Raw genomic sequence first — 26,978 nt, 5'->3', positions numbered from 1 at the left:
AATTATTATTTCTTGTACATTATTTATATTTGACTCTTGAAATCTAGATTCCGATTTTAGGGGTGGATTCGAGGCACTCTTTGAGATTCAGGTTGAAGGTTCAGATTAGAGAAAATTTGAATTCAACCAATCACTAGTATTAACTGTTTTAGAAACTTGTAACTGCACAGAAATTAAGAGACACTTCAAGTTCAGGTAGAGTATTTCAGCCAGGCAAACAGTGAACATTAGATGTGTGTTACATGGGTTTTGTTATTTATTTATGAAGCAGGGTATAGGTAAAATTTGTCTTAGAAAGAGTAATTGTACGGTAGCCATTTTAAGAAATAATTATTATAAAAGTGAATTAAACAAAATTATCACTATAACACTCCCAAAGGAATTATAAACTTTTTTTCTGTAGTAAAGGTGAATGTAAAAAAATAATAATGAATACTATAAGGTAAACCAACCAAAATACTTGGGGAATAAAATGAAAGTTGGTGGATTGTCACTCTGTAATTTGTTGTGTACATTTTCAACTTAAATTATGTGGTGGGAGAACATAGCATCTTATGTCAAAGTACAGTACTTGATTTGCAACCAATGCCTCTTAAATAATTTTAGCCTCAACAATCTTGTTTTCTACTGAACTACATTGTATTACAGGTTTGTAACAGTAAGGTTTCCCTAGAATTTATTTTAGCTTATAAATTATGTCTGAGTCAAGTATTTAAAACTGGACTTGACTTGAATTTTAAGTACTCGTTTGCCTCTACTTTTTACAGCACCGGAAGTGGAAAACTCATTATTCCATTTGAAAAGAGACATGGAGTCTTCTAGCCTTGCTGGCAACTGGTCTCTTTAACGTTAACTACGTAACATAAGGATGCTAATTATGAAAGCAAGCTGTGAACGTACGTATAGTGATGACACGCAGGATAATGTGTTGTCTTGCGCAGACTTTGAAGAGCTGAAGCAGCAGTTGGAGGGTGACCTTGGCACAGATGAGTTCCAGCGCAAGCTGAGCAGAGCGATATCGAAGGTCTCAGAGTCGCGCAGCTTGTCCGGGTCCATTGGAGACACCCAGTCGCTGAGACGGTTAGTTAAACATCTCTGCTTTCATTGGAATTTTGTCTGTGCTTTTTGGTTCTTTGAATTTCTTTATCATTGTATGCATTCCATTCATATGTTTAGGATGTGGTCTTTTTGTATGTATTACTGAGACTTTGGGTCAATAAGTTTTAGTTATCTTTTTGCAGGGGAATGAATCTTTGGAAATTATTGTGTTGTGTGATACAACCACGCAATGTATGCAATGTATGCATAGTATTGAGTTTTCAAATTATTACATTTTAATCATGTTGAATTCTTTTATGCCTTTGTAAAGAATTGAAACTTTTATGGCTTTGTATTTGTCTTCTCTGTGAAATATATTTTATGTAAAATTTTACTTTTGATTCTGCGACCTTCCAGCTTGCTTTAAAAAAATATATATATATTTTTTTATAGAATATGTTTTCCAAACCCAAAATTGACTTTTTTCCAATGAAGTATGTGTGCAACGTTTTCTTACATGAACATGACACTTTCTTATAATGAAATATTAGATTTTATTTACAAACTGACATGTCATTGGAGGAAAGCCATACCCCATGAATGCATATGTAAAATCTCCTTGTTGCCAAAACAAGCCTCTTTAGTAAAAAGGATAATTGGTTATTGTAATTTATGTCAATTATTACATGGTAGTTGCACATAGAGCAGGGCCGGCGCGTCCACACAGGCGAACTAGGCAACCGCCTGAGGCGCCAAGTAGCTGGGGGCGGAGCAGCACGCAGGGCCGGCGCATCCACACAGGCGAACTAGGCAACCGCCTGAGGCGCCAAGTAGCTGGGGGCGGAGCAGCACGCAGGGCCGGCGCATCCACACAGGCGAACTAGGCAACCGCCTGGGGCGCCAAGTAGCTGGGGGCGGAGCAGCACGCAGGGCCGGCGCATCCACACAGGCGAACTAGGCAACCGCCTGGGGCGCCAAGTAGCTAGGGGCGGAGCAGCACGCAGGGCCGGCGCATCCACACAGGCGAACTAGGCAACCGCCTGGGGCGCCAAGTAGCTGGGGGCGGAGCAGCACGCAGGGCCGGCGCATCCACACAGGCGAACTAGGCAACCGCCTGAGGCGCCAAGTAGCTGGGGGCGGAGCAGCACGCAGGGCCGGCGCATCCACACAGGCGAACTAGGCAACCGCCTGGGGTGCCAAGTAGCTGGGGGCGGAGCAGCACGCAGGGCCGGCGCATCCACACAGGCGAACTAGGCAACCGCCTGAGGCGCCAAGTAGCTGGGGGCGGAGCAGCACGCAGGGCCGGCGCATCCACACAGGCGAACTAGGCAACCGCCTGGGGCGCCAAGTAGCTGGGGGCGGAGCAGCACGCAGGGCCGGCGCATCCACACAGGCGAACTAGGCAACCGCCTGGGGCGCCAAGTAGCTGGGGGCGGAGCAGCACGCAGGGCCGGCGCATCCACACAGGCGAACTAGGCAACCGCCTGGGGTGCCAAGTAGCTGGGGGCGGAGCAGCACGCAGGGCCGGCGCATCCACACAGGCGAACTAGGCAACCGCCTGGGGTGCCAAGTAGCTGGGGGCGGAGCAGCACGCAGGGCCGGCGCATCCACACAGGCGAACTAGGCAACCGCCTGGGGTGCCAAGTAGCTGGGGGCGGAGCAGCACGCAGGGCCGGCGCATCCACACAGGCGAACTAGGCAACCGCCTGGGGTGCCAAGTAGCTGGGGGCGGAGCAGCACGCAGGGCCGGCGCATCCACACAGGCGAACTAGGCAACCGCCTGGGGCGCCAAGTAGCTGGGGGCGGAGCAGCACGCAGGGCCGGCGCATCCACACAGGCGAACTAGGCAACCGCCTGGGGCGCCAAGTAGCTGGGGGCGGAGCAGCACGCAGGGCCGGCGCATCCACACAGGCGAACTAGGCAACCGCCTGGGGTGCCAAGTAGCTGGGGGCGGAGCAGCACGCAGGGCCGGCGCATCCACACAGGCGAACTAGGCAACCGCCTGGGGTGCCAAGTAGCTGGGGGCGGAGCAGCACACAGGGTTTTTCGCCTAGGGCGCCAATTTCCCTTGCACCGGCCCTGCCATACAGCCATTATGGGTGTTGTGCTGTAGGCAGAGAATGCTAGGTCATGTCTCTAGGGTCATGGGAATTTCTTGAATAGCACCTGCCAAATTTCTTGAGTGAGGAAAGCAAAAATTCTTCAGTAAAATTACCAATATTCTTGAGTAAAATGCAAATTTCTTGAGTAGCAAATGTATACAAGATCAAAATAAATCGAAAAGGCTGTTTAAATTTGCTGCATAAAAGCTTACATATATCCAATTTTAAATAAATTTAAAAAAAATTAAAACCAATTTTTAAACCAGTGTTCATGCGCATTAAGGTAATTCACATTTTTAACAAGCAAATCAATAAAATAATGTAGCTTAAGCAGACATTTAAAATGAATACACACTTGTAAATACGTATACTTAAATGACAACTTCCAGAACCTCATACAAAGGCTTCATATGCATAGGAAGACAGAAGTTCAAGGTTGGTTAGACTTAGATTTGTTCTCCTATTTGTGAGAACACCAGAAAATTGTGAGAAGAAGCGCTCACAATCCACATTTGACACAGGCATCCATATAGCTCTTAAAGCACCTACCACAAAGGATCAGTGGTCATCTTGCATTGAATTTAGTGCTTCAAATACACTAAGATTGGTGTGTGTTCTCAATAGCTCTGCGAGTTCAGCATATGCATGTACACCCTGATCAAGTTCTATCTCTTTAAGTGATGGAACTTTTGAAAAAAGAACTTTAAGTTTGTTGCTAGTAACATCCTGAGTGAGTATATTTTGCTTGTGAAACAACTCTGCAACTGGTTGCAAGTACTTGCGAGCAGTATCCTCTGCCATTAACTTGTCCAGCTTCAGCGACATGTGTTGTGCTGTTTTTTTTAAACAATTCGCTGGTTTTTCTTTTGTGGAGACTCTTGAGCTTGTTGGAACTTTCCTTCACTTCATCACTGAAGACACCTTCACCAAAAATTTGCAGTCTCCTCCTCACAAACTGGAGTTTTGGATAGACTTCTGAAGCCATAGGCTTAGAATTAGTTTCCAAGCTTACCAAGAATGGTTTAATGAGGGAACTGACTGATTTCACAAAGAGTGATTGTACATGCAGCATTCCAAGTTCCTCTTCGCCAAGGGTCTGTGGATGAGATGAACCACCATTGAAATTGTTCTCCCTTGCTGTCTCTGACTGCAGAAAAGCAAACAAGATCTCCCAGTTATCAGAAAGCCATTCAACTGCTGTCAACCAGGAGTTCCATCTGGTTACAACAGGAACAGGGAAAAATCCAGCACTAGAGCCTTCCTGTTGCAAAAACTGCTGGAAAGCATAACGTTTCTTCATGGCATTTAAAAATATCTGCTTCACAGATATTACAACTTGGTTCAATTCTGAAAGACTGTTTTTCATGAGGACTCCAAGAAGATTCACTTTATGGGCCCAGCACTGCACTTGAACAACTGAATCAGGCAACAATATGGAAAGACCATCAAAACAAGATGTCATGTAAGAAGCTGCATCACTTACAAATGCCACCACCTGATCGTAGCCAACATCCATATCTTGCAAGGCATCAGAAATAGCTCTAGCACATGTCCTGCCATTTATAGCTTCTAATGAAGTTACAGCTGCAACATACTGTTGTTGAGAGTCACAAGGCTCAACTGTAGAGAGCAAAACAACATAACTTGTCTGTAGTTTCATCTGATATTATGGCAACACTCTTTTCTTTCAGTGCTGTAACCACTTTGTCCTTTCTAAATTTTGCTAAATGTGGCAGGTAATCTCAGCGTAAGGTATCACTGCTAGGCAGGTCTCCACCACCAACTATTTGTTTTTTCACCCACTGCCTGAATGCTGGATGATCTGCTTTCTCAAGTGGTATGTTTGCAGATACCATCATTTCCACTGTCGATGTGATGAAGTCCATTTTAGCAACCTAAAAGTAAAACATGGACTTAGTATTTTTATATATTTTTTTTTAACAGAAATATACAACTCTAGGCTTTAACAAAAGGACATGCAGGTTTATTTAAACTGTGCTTTAGCACTAAGTAGCAAAATTATGTAGCTGGCAGCTTTATCATAAACTCCCAATTATCCATTTTAATTGTGACCCGTCGATGCCCGGATAATTGAAATCCTGTAAAAAATTTAAAAAATAAAAAAAACAGGATAATTCGTTTCACTGTAAGAGCCACCCTCGAATTAGTGTCTCGGCTTAAAAAAATAGGGCACTGCCTCGCCATGTGGTCTTTCTCCGTCTGCTGGCGACACGGCAGTCACCCACTCCCACTGTTTCTTGTATTTATTTTTCCTACAACTCGGCGGCAAGGTAATCTTTACAGTTCCTTGTCGCTAGAGAAAAACGATATTGTTTGCATCATGAAAACCTGTCGTGTCCTTCGCGTAGGTTGCTCGTTCACGGTCATTTACAACAGTTGTTGGAAGAGAGAAAGTTAGCACTGCGCAAGATAAGATTGTGCTGACAATGCACACATAAATTCAGGCAAGGTTCCCCCCCACCCTTTTTCACAACCCGTGGCCATTCTTCCAGCCGAATGCCAGCCAGACATGTCACTCGCCAGGCGCCTGCCGTGTTGCTGGGCCGAGCGGAAAGTAACACGTGAAACAAACAAACAAACAGAAGAGGCAACGGAGGGGGGTGGGGGAGTAGAAGTAAGGGTATCCTCCTCGGGTTTAAAGAGTGACAAATGTGACATCTGAAAGGGAGGATGACACAAAGGTTAGACCAAACAGCTTTCTGACACAGAGACAGAGTGGTTAAAAATATTAAACGGCCAAGAAAATAAATATGTACGTTGGAGCGATGTCATTTTTTTTACAGCTTCAGAATAACTATTAATTAATCTAAATTCATGCACGGATAACCTAAAAACCGGATATTCCGGGGCCCAGATAACCGAGAGTTTACTGTAGCTACTTGTCTTTCTGAAGTGACGTACTTTTTTTATAAAACACTAAAAAATTAAAAGGATTTGTTAATGGTTCTGTGATATACATTTCCAATATTGGTGAAAGATACTGAATGCATGCCAGCATTATATCGTGTAACACTACCGTACCTTCGCTTCCTTGGCGCCTTCGACAGCTTCAAACATCGTTTTCTGCCGTTTTCCTTTCTTGACGGCTTCATTACTTCGTATGTGTTTCTTCACACCGTCGGAAGTTTCCCACGCCACTGTTTTATTGCAAAAACGGCATATCATAATATTTTGAGATTTAACCATTCCATCTTGGGAAAACTGTTTCACTCTTTCGTCAATGTTTATTTTGGGCGACATATCCGCATATATAAACGAACGTTTCGAATATGTGTCCACCCTACGACTATTCAAACCTGACTGGACCGAGTTGGCACTACGCCTGCTCTCCTTTTACACTGTCACACATTCACTGTTCATCTTCCGCCGCTGCCTTCCCCCCTTCCACACACCCGGCTATTGCAACCTGCTATTGTTGACGGATAAGTAGTAAACAACCGTCTCGCGCCTGCACAAGCTTTTTTTTTCTGTCATGGATCCGAAAAATTCGCACATAATCTTGAATACATACAGAAATTCGTGGGTACTACCGAATTTTAACAAATTCGCGAGTATATCTTGATTCAAAAACATACTAAATCATTTTTATAATGTGTTTAATATTTTTAACAACATTTTAAATGGTTTTAACAATTTTCGCGAATTCGCGAGTCGCGAATTTCCCGGGTTCCTAGACTCATGTCATGAAATGTGAGGGGAAAAGGATTGTTTTGCCTTCCCTCCTATTGCAAGGCTGCTTGCTAATGCACACCCTCTGCTCAGAACCTGTTCGCAAACGGCAGACCGGCGCCACCAGGCGGGGCCAGCCCTCGGCTTGTGTCAAAGTTCTGTGTAGCTTGACGTGTTCCAACACTAACAGAACTCTCCATTTCCATTGAACTGGAGTGACATTGAAACTTTGGTTTAATTGTGTCATGGTTTTGCAGTTTGTACTTTCTTATATATGTTTGACATTTTTACTTGTATGTGAATTAATAATTACTATGGTCATAGGTAAATTCAAGGAATAAGGGGCCCGCCTAGTCAGGGGTGCATCTGTGTTAGTAGGTGGGATGATAAGTGTGATGCTCACTGATGTTTTTAGCGCAGCGTATTCTTTAAGTGCAAGGCTTTGAACTGGCACACAGTCTTCTCGTCATGCATAGGACAGGTGTGAAATGGTGTAAAACTGAATATGAAGGTGTAATGCAATGTAATACAATTTAAAAACAAAATGCAGAAACAGAACTACTCATCTATCCTGAGTATATGCTTAAATGCTTTTCATAAACAGAGCCCACTCTGATATTGAGCAGGTTTTTAAATTGTGGAGTTTCTTCTGAAGCTCTGCACACCTTATGTGTGCCCTGATAGACAATGCCCTTAGCTGAATTACAACTCTTATTTATGTTGACATAATTATTTTTGTTAGTTGTCAAATACTTTAATGCTTAATAAAGCTAAGACTTATAACACAGTAACAAATTGTCAGTCATGTGGAGGAGTACGTATCTGCAGCAGAAGCATGATGTGTGACAGACGATTCTCTGTGGCGAGCACCAAGTCCGGCACGCTGTCTGCCAGTCGCAGTGGCAGTCGCAGTCACCTGAACAAAGTCCCGGCGCCGGGGGACAAGCCGGCTCCGGTCGTCGGCAGGAAGCTCATAGAGGCGGAGAAGGCTGAAGTGGGCAGTGTAAGTTCGTTGCCACTCTCACCTCAAATCTTCCTGCTCTACCACTTGCATTTCAGTCTCCATATTTGATTTTGTTCTTTTATGTTTCAAAAATTTTATCTTAATGGCCAGTTATCCCTATTCCATCTGCAATGCATGAGATATTTTGGTCATAGTTTAATATTATTTTTTAAATATAAATTTTATTATTTAAGTATTTTTTCTTAATAATATTGAAGTTTTTTTATAAATAAGGACAATTAGTTTTTTATTTATTTTCTGTTGTTTCAAAACGAAAATACTGTATTTTTTTTTAATTTCATTAATAAATGTGTTTGTTTTATATTTTTTTCAATGCAAATGAATTATTACTGTGAATGTTTTTATCATGTTTGATTGAATGTATGAAAGAATTTCTTCATATTTCCTAATAAAAAAAATTGATAGCTAGTCAGATAAAAAAATTTCTACAGAGTAGTCAGTTTTAACTGGATAGCTAGAATTTAAGTGATGATTTTTGTTAACAGATTTCTTAAACAAGTCAGTGAAATGTATTTATTAGATTGTAAACCCAGATTTCATATATTTTCATTTAAATCATAGAATGTGAATATATACCATATTAAGCTGTATAAGCCTCGCACCCCTTATATTTTGACCATAGCCAGAAATATTTGATGTTCAGAAGTTTGTGATCATATTTCAAGTTTCTATTAAATGTCTATTCAGTAGGGGTCTGCGAGCAGAGGATTTTCACCTCGAGTCGAGCTCCAGCGAGTTTGCTAAAATACTCGCGAGTATCGAGTCGAGTTTAAGTTAGTTTTTTTTTAAGTTTATTGTATATAAATTTACTGTGATGGAGTAATAAAATGTGAGAACTTTTGAGAAAAGTATGGAAATAAAAAAGAAACCATTATCATTGTTAGCCTACTAAATAGATAGGCCTACATATCTGTTAAATTGTATGGTCTATGGTTGTTCTTATAGTATTTGGTTTACATTGCTACAAAGACACAAACACTTTAGGCCTGTTTGGTAAGTCAGTCATGCAAATTAATTAGTTGTTCTGCATGCTCTGGGAGCAAGTTTTCTCTTCGACGGGAGATGGTATTTCCTGCTGAAGAGAAAAGTCTCTCACTTGCTACCTGAGTGGCATGTATTGCGAGGTAATGCCTAGCTACTAGAGGTCGGTGAGCCTAAGAATTTTACTTCGAACCAAACTCGAGCGAGCCTACTTGAAAGTTCTCGAGCTTTTATGGTACAGTTGCACTTTTTGGAAGTTATTTTTATCTTAAACTTAGTATAATTTTTGAATAGTGTTAAAATCAAGTGGGCTTATTAATTTTGGTAACTATTGACAGTGTGCATTTACATTTTGAACTGCTAGAAAGAAATTTAAAAAAATTTTGCCATTGAATCTTACCTGTTTACATTGGTTCATCACTTGCAAAAAAAACAACATATTATAAACGCTCAATTCCTTTGTAGATAAATAAATTGATTTTAATTAATGTAACAAATTATGTACATGAGTTATATTTCTGGAATACGTGCGAGTGAAGCCTAAATTTTATTTATTTTATGATTTAAATATCAGTAGAGAAAGTATTGATTGGTTATTCATGTCTTCTATGAATTTTATAAGTTTAAAATTTAAAATTTAGCACTGTCATCTTCTTCCTTTCTCCTACTAGGTTTTTTTTATATAAATTGCTTCGTCGTTGGTTGTCCAAATAAATTTTATTTTTTGTTAGAATGTTTGAATGGTTCTATGCTTTTTAAAAAAGATCTGCGAAGAGACTAGACGTATATTCGGGTTAAACGGTTATTTTCTCCCTAGAGCTGGGCCAATGCCGATCCCCGATCGTAATAATCGGCCAATTTTGTTAATTTTGCCGATCATAATGATCGGCAAAACGTAGTCGATTATTTGAGCCAATCATTGGTCTCCTACTGCAAACTTATAACATTGAATAATTACCTATACCTAACAAATTTCCATGTTTGTTTACGGTACTTTTCGGGAAGAAAGTTCAATTATTCATTGAAAAATTATAGGATTTAATAATTTAATACTAACCACACACGAAAAAAACATACAAATAAGAATAAAGTAAACAAATACAGTAAGTTTCATAAACATTGAACAGTACTTACCTAAGTATCAATTTCCACCTATATTTACAGTACTTTCGGTAAAATAATTTACCATTATACTATTTGCAAAGTTATTTCTTATCATTTACGAACCGAAAACTATGTATTTGTTTACCATTTACGGTTAAAATTACCGCAATGGCGAATGGCGACTGTTGTTTAAGTTGGTTATGTGACGCCAGAGATTAGAGTGACGCGCGTCGCGCAACGGAATTCGTACGGATTAATGGCGCTAGTAGTCTCATGGTTAGTGAACAACTACCTCTTCGGGAATTCATCTATTTAGTTTTTTCTCGCTAAATATGGCCTATTGAAAGTTTTGTTTAGCGAAATTAATATTCTTATCCTGATTAGCGGGAAATAGAGCTGATTTTTCTTTTGACAAAGAGTTTTGTTCCCCATCTAGTGGTATTTCGTATTCAAAAATTAACTTACAATCGGGAATTATTGAAAGTTTGTTGGCGGCACTGGGGGGAAGGGCAATAAAATTATCATCGCTGACGTCTACCGGCACACACGGATCACAGAATGACGGAGTTGTGATTAGGTGAAGATTTGGTAAGTAATAATATACACTACCATCACCTGTGGATTTTCGGGCCGGGTTTTCCTTTGGGATAACAACTAGTTAAGCCAGCAACAAATATCTAAGTTGGAAAATGTGTTCTATTTAGTAAAACTTTGAATTTTGATTATTTTAGTAATGCGAAAATCGGCATACATGTCTGTTTACAGTTTTCTGTTATTATACTGTTTCGTGTTTAAAAAATATTAGTCAGTCAGAGGTACCAAATTTCCTTTTGTTTGGCAGCAAAATAAAAAAAAAATTTCGTAGATGTATGCGCTGTTGAAAATAATTTTAAACATGATCACCTTTGTTAGAATCGTTGCTGCTGTGACGCTCTCTACATATTTGAACATAATTTATAACCCGATATTAGAAACGTCTCGTGATTGTGGTATTTGAACCCCGAAGTATTGAGAAAATCGAACACACCCTGGCGCAGATAATTTGGGATGGTATTGGTAATCCTGCAAGCCAAAGCTTTTTTTTTATAGTTTTAATGGCCCTTATTTTTATATTCGCTGTCATTCGCTAGCAATAACAGGAAACAAAATTCAGAGTGATGATTAAATACTCACGAGAATGTGCAATAATGTTTCACTAGTTCTTGTTTTAGAATTCATATGTGAATTGGTGTATTATTTTCATGTATTTGAGTCTTGGTGCTTGATTGTAATTTAAAATATTTTAGTTTTTGAAAACATAACCTCAAAATTTTGTATGTTTTTATATTTTTCATTTGTTACTCAATTCGATATTTGGAAGCAAATTTTTTTATATTCGATTCATATTCGTAATTTCCGAAGCTTTGCAGATGCCTAGTGGCTGGCCCCAGAGGGCGGACAGTCAAATACTTCCGACTCTTGGCAGAAGGGACGTGTTACCATCATGGTTGTAGCAATCTTTAAATGGATGATTCCTTGCTATACCACTCGTCACACTATATATCTAACAGTTCATATAGAGTATTGAAGTTGGCCCGCGATAATGGTCCTGTCTCAAAGATCATGAAAAACGCTGTCTCACCCGATGGCCGCGCCATACTTTTTTCAAGTCACTTCATGGCTATAATAGTTGTTAATCAATCCAACTGTCCATTTCGATGGCTCACAGCTAACTCTCTGATACACCTGTCAATTTTACTGGAAAGTTTTTGCAATATAGTGGTATGTTCATTACTCATGTTATAATGTGTACCACGTTTGAAGAAAATTCAGTCTAGTACAACAAACTCTACTTTTGAGCTGAATCAAGCTGAAGCTATTCGCTTGACTCTCTTGACTTTTGATCCATCTCTAATTTACATTCATACTTTTTATCACTGGATGACTTTGGGTAAGTGAATCCTTAAACCTTTAAGTGTTTTGAAAGCTTCTGGCCAGAGATGCTGCAAAATGCTGACTTGCATGATGGCGTAATATAAACATTGGCATGCCTCTATGACACACATTGGCATCTTAAATATTTATGTTTGGTATAAATAATTGTACTATTTTAATTAGGCTCAGGTAAATAGGCAATGAAGTAAGTAAATAGCTATTAACAGTGCTGCCAACCTCTGAACACACCCATCAGTAATCATAGTAATGCAAATAAAATATGCGTATATCAGGAGCGGCAAAATTTCATCCCCAAGTTAATTGCAAACATTCAAAATTGTCCACATACACTAATACATTCATAAAATTATAAAATACGTTTTCAGGTATAAACATGAAAAAATAAAAATTGAGTGTAATACACAATCACAAGGCTATGTTAAAACGGAAATCGGACACATCCATACCTTTCTACATATCACTGCGACTGGTAAGGAAGTTCCCAGTAGCATGTTTAGCTTCTTCGAGTTCCTTGTTGGTGAATTTTTTTTTGTAGCACACCTCACTGTACAATTTATTTTTCACTTTCTCTACCATCAGAGCGCCTACAGTAGAATTTGATAGAGACACTGTATATTCAGTTTGAATGCGGCGGACATTGCTGAATATTCCTTGTGTTTATGCGTTGCTGTGTGGGACTGTCAACAGGGCTAATATAATTTTAGGGAGAGTTTTGTACTTTAGTTGGCCACTTTAATTTTAATATTTGAGATTTTGTACCAGACAACATCCATTCTTTTTTCCTCTAGGATATCACTTGAGAAACTATCACATTGATACTCAACAAATTCTTGTTCCAGAATATCCAATTCTGAAACATTTATAAGTCTTGGAAATCTCTCGACAAAATATAGAACAGAGGAATAAGATGCAGTTTTTCTCAATGACATATCACACACTTCAACATGCTGCAGAAACTCATCATGTAAAGGAAATTTGTCCAAAATGTAACTACTTGATGAAACATAAAAGGCCCGCACAGAAGAATAAAATGTCTGGCTATCAGACTGGCTTGTTGAAGCTGTTAATTCTGCTCTACACTTGGCACCAATAACTAAATCGGTATCATCTTTCTGGAATTTCCTCTTCTTAAAGTTAACATCAGTGATTGATTTGGAGCCTAACAGCAAAGCTGATGGCTTAACAAATCTGACCAGTAAATCTCTAAGAAGACCTTGCAATTTACGTCTTTGGATGTGAATGCCAGGAAGGAGCCTGTTGTTGTAAAAAAACATTAACAGCATTGAAAACAGGAACAGTGTTTTCAAGAAACAGACAGTAGAGTTTGGTTAAAGGATTTTGCATCAGTGACTTGATGCTCTCAAACTGAGAAGTGGCAGCAGTAAGTTTACTGTCGGGTTCACAAAATAACAGTTTGAGAGGCCCCACTGTTCCAAAACTCTTATGACACTTTCTAGAAGTGAAAGCCACCTAGTGTTTACACACTTCAAAATTTTATGTGGTTTATTCCCACTGAGTTCGTGTTGCAATTTCTTACTGCTTACTGCTTTTGTCCAAAAAATATAACACCTGAACCAAAAACTTTTCGATGTTTATACTGAGCTGGGTAGAAGCTTTCTGTGCTGCCAAATGAATTAAATGGCAAGAATAGCGCTGAAGAATTAGGTAAGGGTGTTTGGCCTTGCAAAATGAGAATACCCCTTTGTTGGATCCTATCATAGTGTTTGCATTGTCTGCAGAAAAGGCAACACAGTTTTTCCAACTTATATCCAAGGAAGTTAATTCATTATCTATGACAGAAAAAATTCCTTCGCCTGTATTATCGGTGCCTTCAAGCAGCGACAACCGAAGAGTGCAAACTTTACCTAATTTGTCATTAAAAAATGAAACTACGACAAGGTACAATTTAACTGCATTCTGGTCAGTGCTACCCGCAGTAAAAAGAGGAAATGATGACATTTTCAACACAGAGGCAATTTCTTCCTTTGTTTGACTATACATATACTGGACTAATGCAGAAGTTTTAGTCCTTGCACAACCATATTTTTTTCTATTTCCGAGTCTGGGAACATAGCCCGGAACAGATGACCAGCATGGTCAGAAACTGCCAACGGAATATTGTGTTCCACAAGAAACGAAGTGAATAACAATTCAGCGTTTGTAGTTTCATTTACACAGCTCTTTACAAAAAAAGATGAAATTGATTTATGAACACTTTGTATTTTACCATAATCTTTATGCTTTTTACACTCCACGTGGCATCTGCAATCGTCTCGTCCCCCATGCGAGATAACAAAATCGCAGCTGCACACATTACAAAACACATGGTTCTCAGATATTTTCGACGCAATAAGGCATGGCCATTCTTTTGTATAACTACGACGAAACTTTTGCAAAACCTTCTTGCTAGCTAATGCACACAAATCCGACACAAGCTTCATATTTTGTTCTTCTACACAATGGCATACATCATACATGTACACACATACAAGTGTACGACACTTCGTTTTCCTGCAACAGTGGACAGTGCTGCCATGTCTTCCTCCCATATTCTATGACATTTACCGCAAAAAACAGAATTTAACGTGCTGCTTTTCGGGGTGGTGCCGAAATTTTTGACATACTGGTATGCGGTCATTGTTAAGATACCAAGTTAGCCTCACAGTATTTACTGCTCTTTATACCATATTTATCGCACTGTTGAGCTATGTGATTTATCGTACAGCAAGCAACGCATTGTATCGTAGATCATTCTTACGATTCCAAATAAAATTTAATTTCCCCTTTTCCGTAATAAACAATGACGTCTCCGTAATTCCGTAGTTAGAGGTTAAAATCCGTAATAATTACGGAAAATCCGTAATACTTGGCAGCACTATATTAAAGAAAGAGTAGGCTTTTGTTCTTTTGAGCCGTACTCACACGCAGAAGGCTTGCTCCTGTGTATGGGTCACATCTGTAATATTGAGCAAAAAAATAGCAACATTTTCACTGTAAGGGTTGCCCTTGAATATGAATGGCACCATAAATTTGTCTCCTGAAGAAGCTTATTGCTGCGTACCAAACACTGAACGGCATGGTTCTTTGTCTCTCCCAAGAGAGAAAAAAGGACATGTTGGCAGTTTCTCCTATGAAAAAATGAACGCTCTTTTCAGCAGTTTTGTTGTGGAATGTTGCAGTGTGGGAAATCTCACGTCAAAAACAATGTTTGGATCAGTTGCATCACAAATGATGATTGTGTACGCTGCCAGTTCATGGACATTTACAATGGATGGTGAGAGAGGGAAGGAGAACCTTAAACACTGCTGCATGGCTGCATGGCTGCATGGCTGCATGCTAGACAACCTCCCCGTTTCTTCCTTCGCCACCTCTTTATCAGTCTGTGGCTGGTTTATTTTTAGATTTTCCCCTCTTCCTGAGCCGGGTGGCAGACAGCCACATCACTTAACGGTACATTTCATGATGTTTCACGTGCACTGCTGAGCTATTTCAATTAAACAATTTATACTTAGTCATAACACATTTATTAAAAACCAGAAAAAGCTAGTTATTTACATACACACTCAACCTTACAGTGCAATGTTAATTTTTTTACTCAAAAAGAAAAAAAAAAGGTTGTTTTAAGGGTTACAGTTCTTGTTGTTAAACAAAAATCGCCATATAATGTGCAGTCCATTCACAGGTAGATATTAGGGCTGGACCCGTGCTGATCACCGATCACAATAATCGGCCGATTTTAACACATCGGCATCGCTACCGATCTGCAAATTATTTACCGATCACCAAACGCTGATCATTACATACTAAATCAAAATTAATACATACTGAATTAAGCTTAAAAATGCAAAGTTGTACATTTCAAATTTACTTACAAAATAACTAAATAAGGTAGGCCTACAATCACGTATCAACAAAAACACGATTTTACAGTATTAATTTGCATATGGGTGTTTTTAAAACATGCCAAACCATTATTTTAAGAGTTTTTAATAATTCACAATAAAAACTTTCATTTTTATGAAATAATTCTAATTTTAACTTACGTTTATTGCACTTACGAAACCACAGCCATAGAATATTGTGTTGACCACAAAATACAAAACAAAACATTCGCCTCCAGGTTAAACAACTTTAATATCCTCTAGGATGTGTTCCATTGCATATCAGTACGTGGGGGAACGAGCAGAAAAACTGTGATACATGCCAGTGATAGTTCAATATTGCAACACATTTTGGATCACTGCTGGTATTAATATATGCCGTAGTGTGTTTATCTATGGTCATAGTCCAATGACTTGTTGTCTATTTTAGTTTTTAGTGATTCTTTAAAAGTTTGTTGGTTACAATGGCACATAAAAGTAGTTTCATGTGGAAATATTTTAAACTGCCACATAAAGACAGTGTAAAAGCAACGTGTTTGTTTTGCGGTGCGGGTATATCTCGTGGTGGTACAAACAGCAGGGGATTTACAACCACATTTTTATCGAGGCATCTCCGTTCATTCCATTACAATAAAATTTTGCTAAGTGAATTTTCACCATGTCCCACGTTAACTTCAACCAGCATAAGTAGCTCACCAGAAGTAATTTCTGAGTCCACTACATGCACTCCAACTGTAACTGCGAAGCAAGAAACCATTGATTCCATGTTCCAAAAAAAATCAATGGCATATTAAATATCAACACATAATATACTGTTTATTTTCAAATCAATTCATCAAGAATTACCATATGTGTCACTGAATTTGTGTATTGAATATTGTGTTGCACTCTTAGTATTGCAGTAGTATTTAGTTATTTATTTGGAAAATCTTTTGTAGATACTATTATAAAGAACTTATTTTCAAGACCTGTGAAAAGTGTCGTATGGGTACTTTGGTTTGTGTGTGTGTGTGTGGGGGGGGGGGATAAGGTCTAGAAATAGTAGAAATCGGAAATACTTAGCTTACATTATATTATTGTTCATTTTTAAAAATTGTCTTCTGTCAGAAGTGTTAAATAAATGGTAACTTTTTCATTAATTTTTTTTTTAGATTTTTATTATTAACATCAAACAAGCTTAATTTGTCTGATCGGCAATGATCAGCGCCAATCATCGGCGCAAATGATCGGTATCGGAATGCTCGGCAAATTTAGTGATCGGCTCAGCCCTAGTAGATATAGTAATAAATTTGTTGCATTGTGTTTAATGTTACACAAGTGCAGTTGCCAGTCTGCACACACACAAATTAAAATTTGATGTAGAATAAAAAGAGCATTATTTCCAACATATGACCATGCTGCTTCATTGGTGTCATTACTTCAGAATTGTAAATTACAAAAAAAAAAGTTAGGGCAGGCATTAAGTTAACAGAGATTGTGCTTGGCAGTTAACATTCTACCAAGCTGTGGGGAGAAAATAACTATGATGAATGAAAATTAGTCTCAAGTGGTGAAAAATAATTAATAACTGTCCAAAATGTACATCAAAATATTTTTACAAAATACATTTGCTTACAAGTAACACTAAATAAATACACTAGAATGAAGTACCAGACAGCAACAAGATATTTGTGCAGTCAACCTGGCGTTGTCACATTAGTCCAGTATATCTCAGAAGATGTGTCCAATATGGAAATGATGACAAAGAAATCTTATCCTTTCCTTAGAAAAATATTTTTAAACAATTAAATGGTAATTCTTTAAATTTTCTTGTACACCTAAGTGAAAAAAAAAATCACCAAATAAAAATTATATAATTTAACTTCACCCTTGCTGCTAGTTGTTTGTCATATAAGTTTTTTTTTATAGCACAGAGCATATTGGTATTTAGTTCTAGTGTATTTGGTAGCACCAGTAACATAACCTTTACTTAGTTAGGTTTTACTTTTCAGACTTTCTGTTAACATTGATTAGGCTGAGTGTAAATAATTAGACTTAAAAACTTTTTCATAATTCATTAGATTTGTTTCTCAAAATTAAATCATTATTGCTTGTGAATTAGATATTACAATAATTAATATACGTTCATACTTGGAAGTATTCTAATTGAGTCTGATATCTCATAGCCATTATTTTTTTATTTAGTTTATATCGTAACTTAATCTTATGAAAACAAAATATTTGAATCAGCATTTTTTTAACTTGTTATATGAATTTTAATGTTTATCTATTTCTGTTGCTGATTAGTTTTAATAATTAACTATAGACTCTGTTTCAAAATTGCCTTGAAAACCTAATCAGTTTTTTCTAAGAAATGTAAAAATCTTTTAATGTGAGCATCTTAGTGTGATTTTCAACAAATTGTAACTGTTTATTTTCTAAATATTAGTTATTTTCTTTTGTGCCATTGTGTTTGTTTCCAGTGTGTATCTGACCCATGCTTCTAGCTAGCTGACATGGTGTGTCCACTTCCACTGATTTCTTAGGAACCAAAGAGCAACTAAGGCACCACCCCCTACTATTACAGTCTGAACATTTTTGTTGATGCATTAAACTGCATTCTGCCTTTAATATTCTTAACTTCTTAGTGAAAATTTTGATCAAGAATGTGCTGCTGAATATAATCACAGCTGAGCTCGTCAGAGTGAAGGATCCAGGAAGCTTTGCAAACAAGATGTTTATTTTCAAGCTGCTACAATTGGTGATGAAAGGAAAGAGAGAAAATATATTATCAATTGCAGTAACTTCAATATTTTTACTCAAAATTGTGAAAGGTAATTTTTTGGGGGCTGTGTTGCTTCATGTGTGTTTGGTATTGATACCATCATTTCCAGCATATGAGAAAAGGTTAGCTTTTCAGTCTTGAAATCATAAAATAAATTTTCACCCTCATATAAGACAACCACTTGATAGTGTGACTAGATAATTGGTGAGTGGTGGGGTTATGGACACACATTCTGGTGATGGTGGAGGGGTTAATCGATGCTGTCACTAGTTACAGTGCAGTCAGTGAGGTGCCGCCGGAGTGGTTCAGGCTGTCACATAATGGCCTTTCAACGAATTTGTTGAAGACACTTCAACCCTCGCACATAGAGTGGGCAGCCTGCAGCTTTCTTCCATGCCTTTGTGTTATTATATGTGTTGTGCTAGGCATTAGTGACAAGGATTAAGCAAGAAAGAAGAGGATTTGTAGTAAACATCACTCTCTCCTGTGGTTTCAGTTGAAAGATAGGACAGCACATTACCAGTAGACCAGTCATACTTGCAAGATGGGTTTTTTAATGTCTACAATGGTTAGATTTACTGAAAATTAAATCTGAAATTGGGTCCAGAGCCGAACCTTCCCCCTCTTTTTCCCTAGGGCCGACCGTCCGTTTTAATTAGGAGATTTGTCCGCCACTGCGAGACTTGGTACTCTGACTTCGGCTACTTACTACGTCTTCTCGGCGTCCTCTGTGCTAACAGGCTTATCGCGGCAACGACGAAAACGTGTGCATAAGATATGTAGTCAGCGGTCTTAAGGGATGTGATCCCAGCTAAAAATTCAGTAGCCAGTCAGTAGGAACATTTAGAACAAGTCATGTCTTAGTTAAAATTTTATTAATTTCTTTTATTTCACTTATCGATGATTTTGGTCGCGTCATCCGCGCTATTCTCGGTCCGCGCCATTTGAATGTTGGCGCGAGACATCTCCTGAGTCCTGGAGCTACACCCTGTTTGGGTCCAACAGTTGGGTGCCGAAATTACACCCATCATGTTGTGCAGGACCTCCAGCTGCTTTTCCCCCTAAGAAGAGTTTTCCTCCCGGCCCGACGTCATCCTTTGAAGACCCGGGTGATATTAAAAATATATTTCCCCCTTACATACAATGAACTAAGTGAATAAATTGCATACCAGCGACCAGTGACTTAAGAACTTAATCGACGAGAATATGTAAAATCAATGAGAATATTATCTTTGTAATCAACCAAAGGATCTTATACGGTGGAATATTTCAATTTTTTTTTTGGTTTCTGTGATGATGTGTAATTAATATAATATAACGTGTTATTAATAATATCGGGCCGGCCCTCCTACTTGTTACGTGTTAATATCTTTAATTGTAATACCAAAACAAAGAAAAAAAAGATTTAATTTACCATTCTAAATAAAACAGGGAACCTATAGACCAAGCTACTTATGTAGTGTATTTATTTATCATTTACCTTATTTTATTTAATGATCCACTAGCTCCCAAGTTGCTTGTGTGCAGGGAGTTCCAAATTGTCTTGTTCACCGCCTCGTGCCCCCTCTGGTCAATAAATTTATTTTTCTTAATATTTTGCCCAGCAGTTTCCAAGGTTTTTTTTTTTATTAAATTAAAATAATTTAATGTTGAGGCACGAGGGGTGTAACATTATAATTACTTATTTCTAATAATATTTCTGCTATAGTTATCTAACTAATTTAATATAATCACTGCATTTATATACTTTATATTCACTTTACATAGATGGCCATGTAGTGGAATACTAAACAAACATTACATAATTATTTAGAAGTGTTTTCCTCTCAAAACATCCACATTCTCGTGTGTGGAATGGTATGAGATATCTCAACAGCTGGCAGTTGCTGACGCGAGCTCGGGGCAATGTCCACGGTCAGAAACAACCCTCCCGCACAGCCTGGCCCGGCAGACCACACGTGCCATCCCCTCCCTTCTAGGCCTCGCCACCAACTTGGCGTGTGTGTTTCGTTCGGCAGCACAAGTCGGACACACAGAACACCAAAATATCCCATTTTCGTAAGCGAATATTTTGAAATTCAAAGCTGTGACCGATTTTTTTCTTCATACTATCATTTTGATCATAACAATGTTGTCTTTAATTGTATCTTTTCATATTTCACAAATTTTGGATAATTAACCGGGAATTCAGGCATAAAATTGCTTGTTTTGAACAATTAATTTTAGTATCTTACATAACGAAATTATAAAATGTAAAAACATAGAAACAGATAGACTTAATTTTACTTGTCGGATAAATAATTTAAGATCTGTTACTCTGGTAGTTTTATTAAAAAGTGCATAAAACAATGTACATGTTTTTCAAACTTCAAATGCAGGTAGATAGGAACCTTAAGGCATTGCTACCTCGGCTAGTCTCAGTGGCATGCAGCCAGCAGGTGTGGCCACACTTCCCGGGATGTCCGGGGTACCTGTTTGGGACGCGGCCAGGGGAACAGCGGGAGTTGTCTAGCTAGTAGATAATGGAATGGTCAAGTCCACAGAGGATGTGCGACGAAGCCACATATCCTAGTCGATGTGTAGCACAAGTTGGTCGCAAAGACTGTTGCACGTGTTCCAAACCTCTGTCCATAGTTCAACCATTCTTTTAAAACATTAAGTTGCACATACACCAATATTAGTTTCCTTTTCTTTGTTTTCTTGCCCTTGAACATGTGAGATTTAGAGCTTGGTTTACAAGTACCTATACAATTTAAGAAGAAATTAGGAAAATATGTATAGTAGATACTAGAGCTGTACTGATTCACAAATTATGCCGATATGCCAATAAATTTGTTGCCAATTCACCCATTCCAACCAATACAAGAGAAAATACATTTTTGTTTAAAAAAAAATTATAATTTTACTAAAATACCCAAAATAACTTACATAAAAAAACAATGTAATGCAAATGCACATGTATTTTAGTTTATAAAACGGAACATAATCTCTCTTTTTTTTTAATTTGCATTTTTAGCTTTCTTTCATTTGTTTGTTGACGACCCATTAGTTGCTTATTATGGAGGCCAGAAAATTTAATTAATCAATACTAATTATATAATATAAGATTATTTAATAATATGCAACTATAAAATATATTGATTCACAAAATACAAAGTTTAAAAAAATTAATGTAAAGTGGCAAAATTGCAATAATTATAATTCATGAACCGGAATTCCAATACCATCTTAACGCATGCAGTGGTAAAAATTTACTGTTCCAAACATTTATATGGAAATCCGTTTCATGTGGTCGCTTTGCACATGAAACAGTAAAAGTAATTTATGTTATTTTAGTTATTATTTTTTTTATTCAATTTTGAAAACTTTACATAAGTTAATTTTAAAATGTCTCCATCACGACTTAAGGCGATTGGTGCACGGTAAAAAACGGTCACAGGCCCGAAAACAATGAATTTTGTATCATATGATCATTAAAGAGTCTAGATGCCTATGTGGGTGACTGTTACTATGTAGGGAGGTCAGGAGTTTAGTTCCAGCTCGTCAGTGGCGAGATGGCCTTCAAACGGGAAGGGTGTTGCTGGCGGTCGCTCTGCGGCCTGCCATCTAGCGGTAACTAACAAAACATCGAAGATTGTATCTCGCTCTCCCTCTAACACACAGCCGATACGTTTCTATTGTGCCCGGAGGAGGGGAAGGTTTAGCAGGTTTCTCTTTCTAGCCCAGGAAAAGAAGGTTTTATGTCGGGAAAAATTAGAGACAAGCTGATATTTTCGCAAGTGTTAGGACCTAACTAGAGGTATATTTTCCCAAAAGTCCCCACCCCTCCCCTCTGTGCTTCCCCCCCTACCCACCCTTAAACATCCGATTTGCAAGAATTTGGTTTACCCTTCATATCTCCGTTGTTATTCATCGCGCTCAAATTTTCTTTATATCGTTTTATTCCTTATATTATTATCTACAATAAAGTTATGTATAGTTTTGTTCTAAGATTAGCAGTTAACTAGATATTAGCTGAGGAATGTCAAGTTTTACAATTTTATGTTAAGTTTGTTAAGAATATTTAAGTTTAAAATTTTAATTTGGGACAATTTCACGAAACACTTAAGATAAAAGTGTAGAATGATTCTTTAGCTTTCCAACGGTATTTATTTTTCATATTTTGGATGATGATAACATGTGTATAACACTAGATTATGTGAGGAAGGCGCTGCATTTTGTTCTACCCTTGGTGCGTGCTGCAATGGGTGGCCTCAAGAGGCTAAACAACAGGCTTACTATCAAGAGCGAGGGAGATGGCGTGTTGAGTCATAGAAATGTCCCTAACTACCCCCGACCATAAATTTCTTAAGACATGTTTACTGCCTTGAGTAACCCGTCTTCCAGAGACTAGTTCTTGGAGTGGATTTGAAGTGTGCGGTAAAGTTCTAGCGTGTATGTGCGTGATTTTCTAAAACTTACGCTTACTCTACGTCACATAATAACGTGAAGTACTAGAAAGTACGGTGTTAATTTTTTATAACTGAAGAAATTTTGCAACAGCTTCTCGCAAATCTAAGAAGGTAATAATATTTTCAATAGCAAAAGCTAAGTATTATTGTAATAATAAAAAACCACTTCTTCCCGTGGGCTGTTGCTATTCAGTGGTTATAGTGCTGTTCTCCTACCAAGACGATTTGGGTTTGGTTCCCAGATAGGACCACTCCTTTTTTTTTATTTGTAATACTGCATGTTCGGCTGTCGATTTTTTTCCCCTTCTTCGGAGCCTTGTGCTATCCCCCACCCTAGCACTCCAGCCCTGCTTCATTCGCATGTTAGCATCGATTGTAGATGCTTCACGTCTTACGATCCACCAGGACATCTTATAAAATATCTTTACACGGAAGACTATATGTCGTCTTTATTGCAGTTTTCTTACTTTTTAAATTTGTGTCACGTAAATGTGATTTCTATTGCAACACAAATATCAAACACCGTTAGGCCTATTGATGTGTGTGTCAATACACTGTTTTTTGAAGTTCAGGTAATTAATAGATCATATAACTTAAATATTTTTACATATTTGTGTGAGATTTATAGTAAAATCTTTTAAAAAATGTAATTATAAACTGATTCAATTCAACATCGTGACTATTTATCGTAATGTTTTTATGGTTCTTCAGAATACCAAACTTACATTTTAAGTAAATAAGTATACTATTAAAATGCGCATTTGTCAGTCTATGGTAACTTTATACTATTCGACAATTGCAAATCAACAACTTTCTAAGTGATGAGTAATTACCTCTTCGTATGTTTCAGGATTGAATCTACCTACCATGTTATAACAAGAATTCAACTAACCAAAATTGAAGTGGAACATTTAAGTTTACTTTGTATTCTATGCAGTAAAGATACGGAAGGAGATACTGTTGTTGTTACAAAAGGGTTGAAGACAATAACAGAAGCAAGCGTTCTACGAAAGGATGGGCTCCACGAGAACTTGAAAGGAAAATCAAGTGTTCGAGTACACAAATCGTGTAGGCAAAACTATATGAGACCATCACGTATTAAAGCTGCAACTAAATCATCACTAAGTCCTGCTGTATGTATTCCTTCAACATTATCGCCTGTTTTGCGAAGTGTAGGAAATAATTTTGACTACAAAAAAGATTGCATTTGTTTGTGGGGAAGAGGCAATTGTCTATTATAAGATTGCTTTGTATCGTAGGAAAAAAGTTTGTATGGTAGCAACATTAGAAATTAAAGATAGTTTGTTGCAGAGATGTGAATATCGGAGCGATGAATGGGGAGATCAAGTGAAAGCACGCATTTTAAATGTAAGTGACCTTGTAGCCCCAGAAGCACGACACCATAAAAACTGTCATGACACTTTTTCAAAGACAAACCCAAGTGAAGGATTTGTAGGCAGACCGATGACGGATAAAGAATCTTTTTTAATGTTGTGCAGTTACATTGAACAAAGCGATGAATACCAATATGTATTCAATTCAAGAGTTACAAGATATAATGGTATGCATTTCAGGGAAAAAAAGATACATATTCCGACAAACACCTGAAAAATCTTCTTATAGAACACTTTAAAGAACGTATTATGGTATATAATGTTTCAGGTAGAAAGAACATTGTGTGTTTGTCTGATATTGTCCATAAAATTATTAAGACCTGGTACAAAGAAAGAAATAGGAACCTAGAAACAGAAAAACTTAGGATTGTATGGGCTGCAGCTGACATCATTAAAGAAGATATTCATAAGAAGGCATATGATCATGAAACATATCCAGGTACCAATGACATTACATGTGGAGGAGAACATTTAATACCAAATACATTAGCAGCTTTCACACAAAGAGTTACGAAAAAGAAAAACGTTTCAGAGTTTGAAATGGTAGACAGAAAATGTGTAGTCATAAACCATGCTATTATATCAGCTGTAAGACCCAGATCATTTTTGTTACCACTTCACATTGGCTTAGATCTGAAACTACATTGTTTATATGGATCTAAGCATCTTATGAACATGCTATATTCTATGGGTATTTGTGCTTCCAATTACGAAGCTTCCGTGTACATTAATACTCTCATATATTCAGGATCACTAAATGTCAATGAAGATGCTTTCATACAGCATGATTTTGATAATGCTGATGTTAATGTTCAAACACTGGATGCCGTGAACACGTTTCATGCAATGGGCGGGGTCCAAACTATTACCCCAGATTCTAGTGCTGAAACTCAAGTAAAGGTTGCAAGGAAATCTTCTGGAACATTTAATCCAGAATGCATTAGGATACGATCTTACCCAAAGAAAAAATCCCACAACGGACTTAGTAGCATTACTGTGAAAGACTACAACGAATTAAAAGCTGAGCTGAAAAATTCAGACTTCTCAGTAGCAACCATGTTTCCTCTAAACGCTATTTGGCTTTCTGGAATGAATGTCCAACCAGGATGGAATGGTTTCATGAATCTCATTAACAGCAGAAGGGGAAAAAGTCACTCAACATAAGTCATGGCTCTTCCATTTATTAATTTGGATAAGTGTGTAAGAGAAGCTGGAGGCGAGAGAAACGTACGTAAGCCAATTACCACATCTAAACCTTTTGCACCAAACGATCTGTTGCACATAGTGTCATGTTCATGTAAATCTGCATGTGGGAACTATTGTGGATGTCGAAAGACAGGTTTACATTGCTTAGCTATGTGTGAACACTGCAATGGTCTTTCGTGTAACAATGCAACAGCCATAGATGAAGATGAAGATGCAATAATTGATGATGTATAATTATGTATGTAGGCGTTGAGTCGAAAACGTTATGAATAGATCTGTTTGTAAAATACATTGAAGTACTTTTGTTGTAAGTAGAAATGTTCTATACAAATTAAATAGCATGATGTGTAAATAATAGCAAAGTTTGGAAGTGAAAAATGCACATAAAGAAGTGAATAATTCAGTAAATGTCACAACAGCTTGAAGTGGGTGGGTGGGTGGTACGTGATGCTGTGGATGATACTGATTGCTCTTTATCACATACTGTGAATAAGCAGTCATGTATTTTAGTTCACAGTTGCCGGTTGTTGCCAGTCCGGGACACGGCGGGTCCATAGGTGGTGGATAATTGAACGATCCTATGTGGGTTAGGGTTGAAGCCCCCTCCGAACCAAAACTGGCAAAAATAATATAAAAATTAAACCAACTTTGTTTCTGTATCCTGAACTAAAATTGAATATATAATTTATTTAGAATAATTAGGAAGAATTACAAGTAACGTTTAAGGCCAGCTGAGCGAGCTTGAATAGGGTGCGGCAGATTGTTTTTAAGTCCGGGTTGCGAGAGGTGAGTTCTTGGTTTTCTTACGGCCCTCTACTTCATGTTATCGTCATCCAAACTATGAAAAATTAATACCGTTGGAAAGCTAAAGAATCATTCTACACTTTTTATCTTAAGTGTTTCGTGAAATTGTCCCAAATTAAAATTTTAAACTCAAATATTCTTAACAAACTTAACATAAAATTGTAAAAATTGACATTCATCAGCTAATATCTAGTTAACTGCTAATCTTAGAACAAAACTATACATAACTTTATTGTAGATAATAATATAAGGAATAAAACGATATAAAGAAAATTTGAGCGCGATAAATAACAACGGAGATATGAAGGGTAATCCAAATGCTTGCAAATGTATTGTTAAAGGGAGAGGGGGGGAAGCACAGAGGGGAGGGGTGGGGACTTTTGGGAAAATACACCTCTTTTTGGGTCCTAACACCTGCCAAAAGTTCAGCTTGTCTCTAATATTTCCCGACATTTATACATTTTTTCCTTTCATTTCCTGGGCTATTCACTCATCCTTCGCCATGGGGAGGCGGAATGGATTATTTTTTTGTTCGCAACTGCGCACGTCATGTGGCCACTCCCGCACATCTTCTCACTCAACTCGCTCGTTCTCTCACACTATT

General features: G+C 37.8%; 1 protein-coding gene across 1 annotated transcript in view; it reads left to right on the top strand.

Annotated features, from left to right (window-relative positions):
- The window catches only part of LOC134531251 (multidrug resistance-associated protein 1-like), a 592,793-nt gene that overhangs the window by 422,097 nt on the left and 143,718 nt on the right, over positions 1–26,978 (top strand). The window contains exons 18-19 of the mRNA XM_063366941.1: positions 942–1,080; positions 7,680–7,833. Of these exons, the coding sequence (XP_063223011.1) occupies positions 942–1,080; positions 7,680–7,833 (293 nt within the window). The remainder of the gene's footprint in view (positions 1–941; positions 1,081–7,679; positions 7,834–26,978) is intronic.

Source organism: Bacillus rossius, chromosome 3, assembly GCF_032445375.1.
Source record: "Bacillus rossius redtenbacheri isolate Brsri chromosome 3, Brsri_v3, whole genome shotgun sequence".
Classification (NCBI taxonomy): domain Eukaryota; kingdom Metazoa; phylum Arthropoda; class Insecta; order Phasmatodea; family Bacillidae; genus Bacillus; species Bacillus rossius.
The sequence above is the reverse complement of the archived record's forward strand: the minus strand, read 5'-3'. Positions and strand labels throughout refer to the sequence as shown.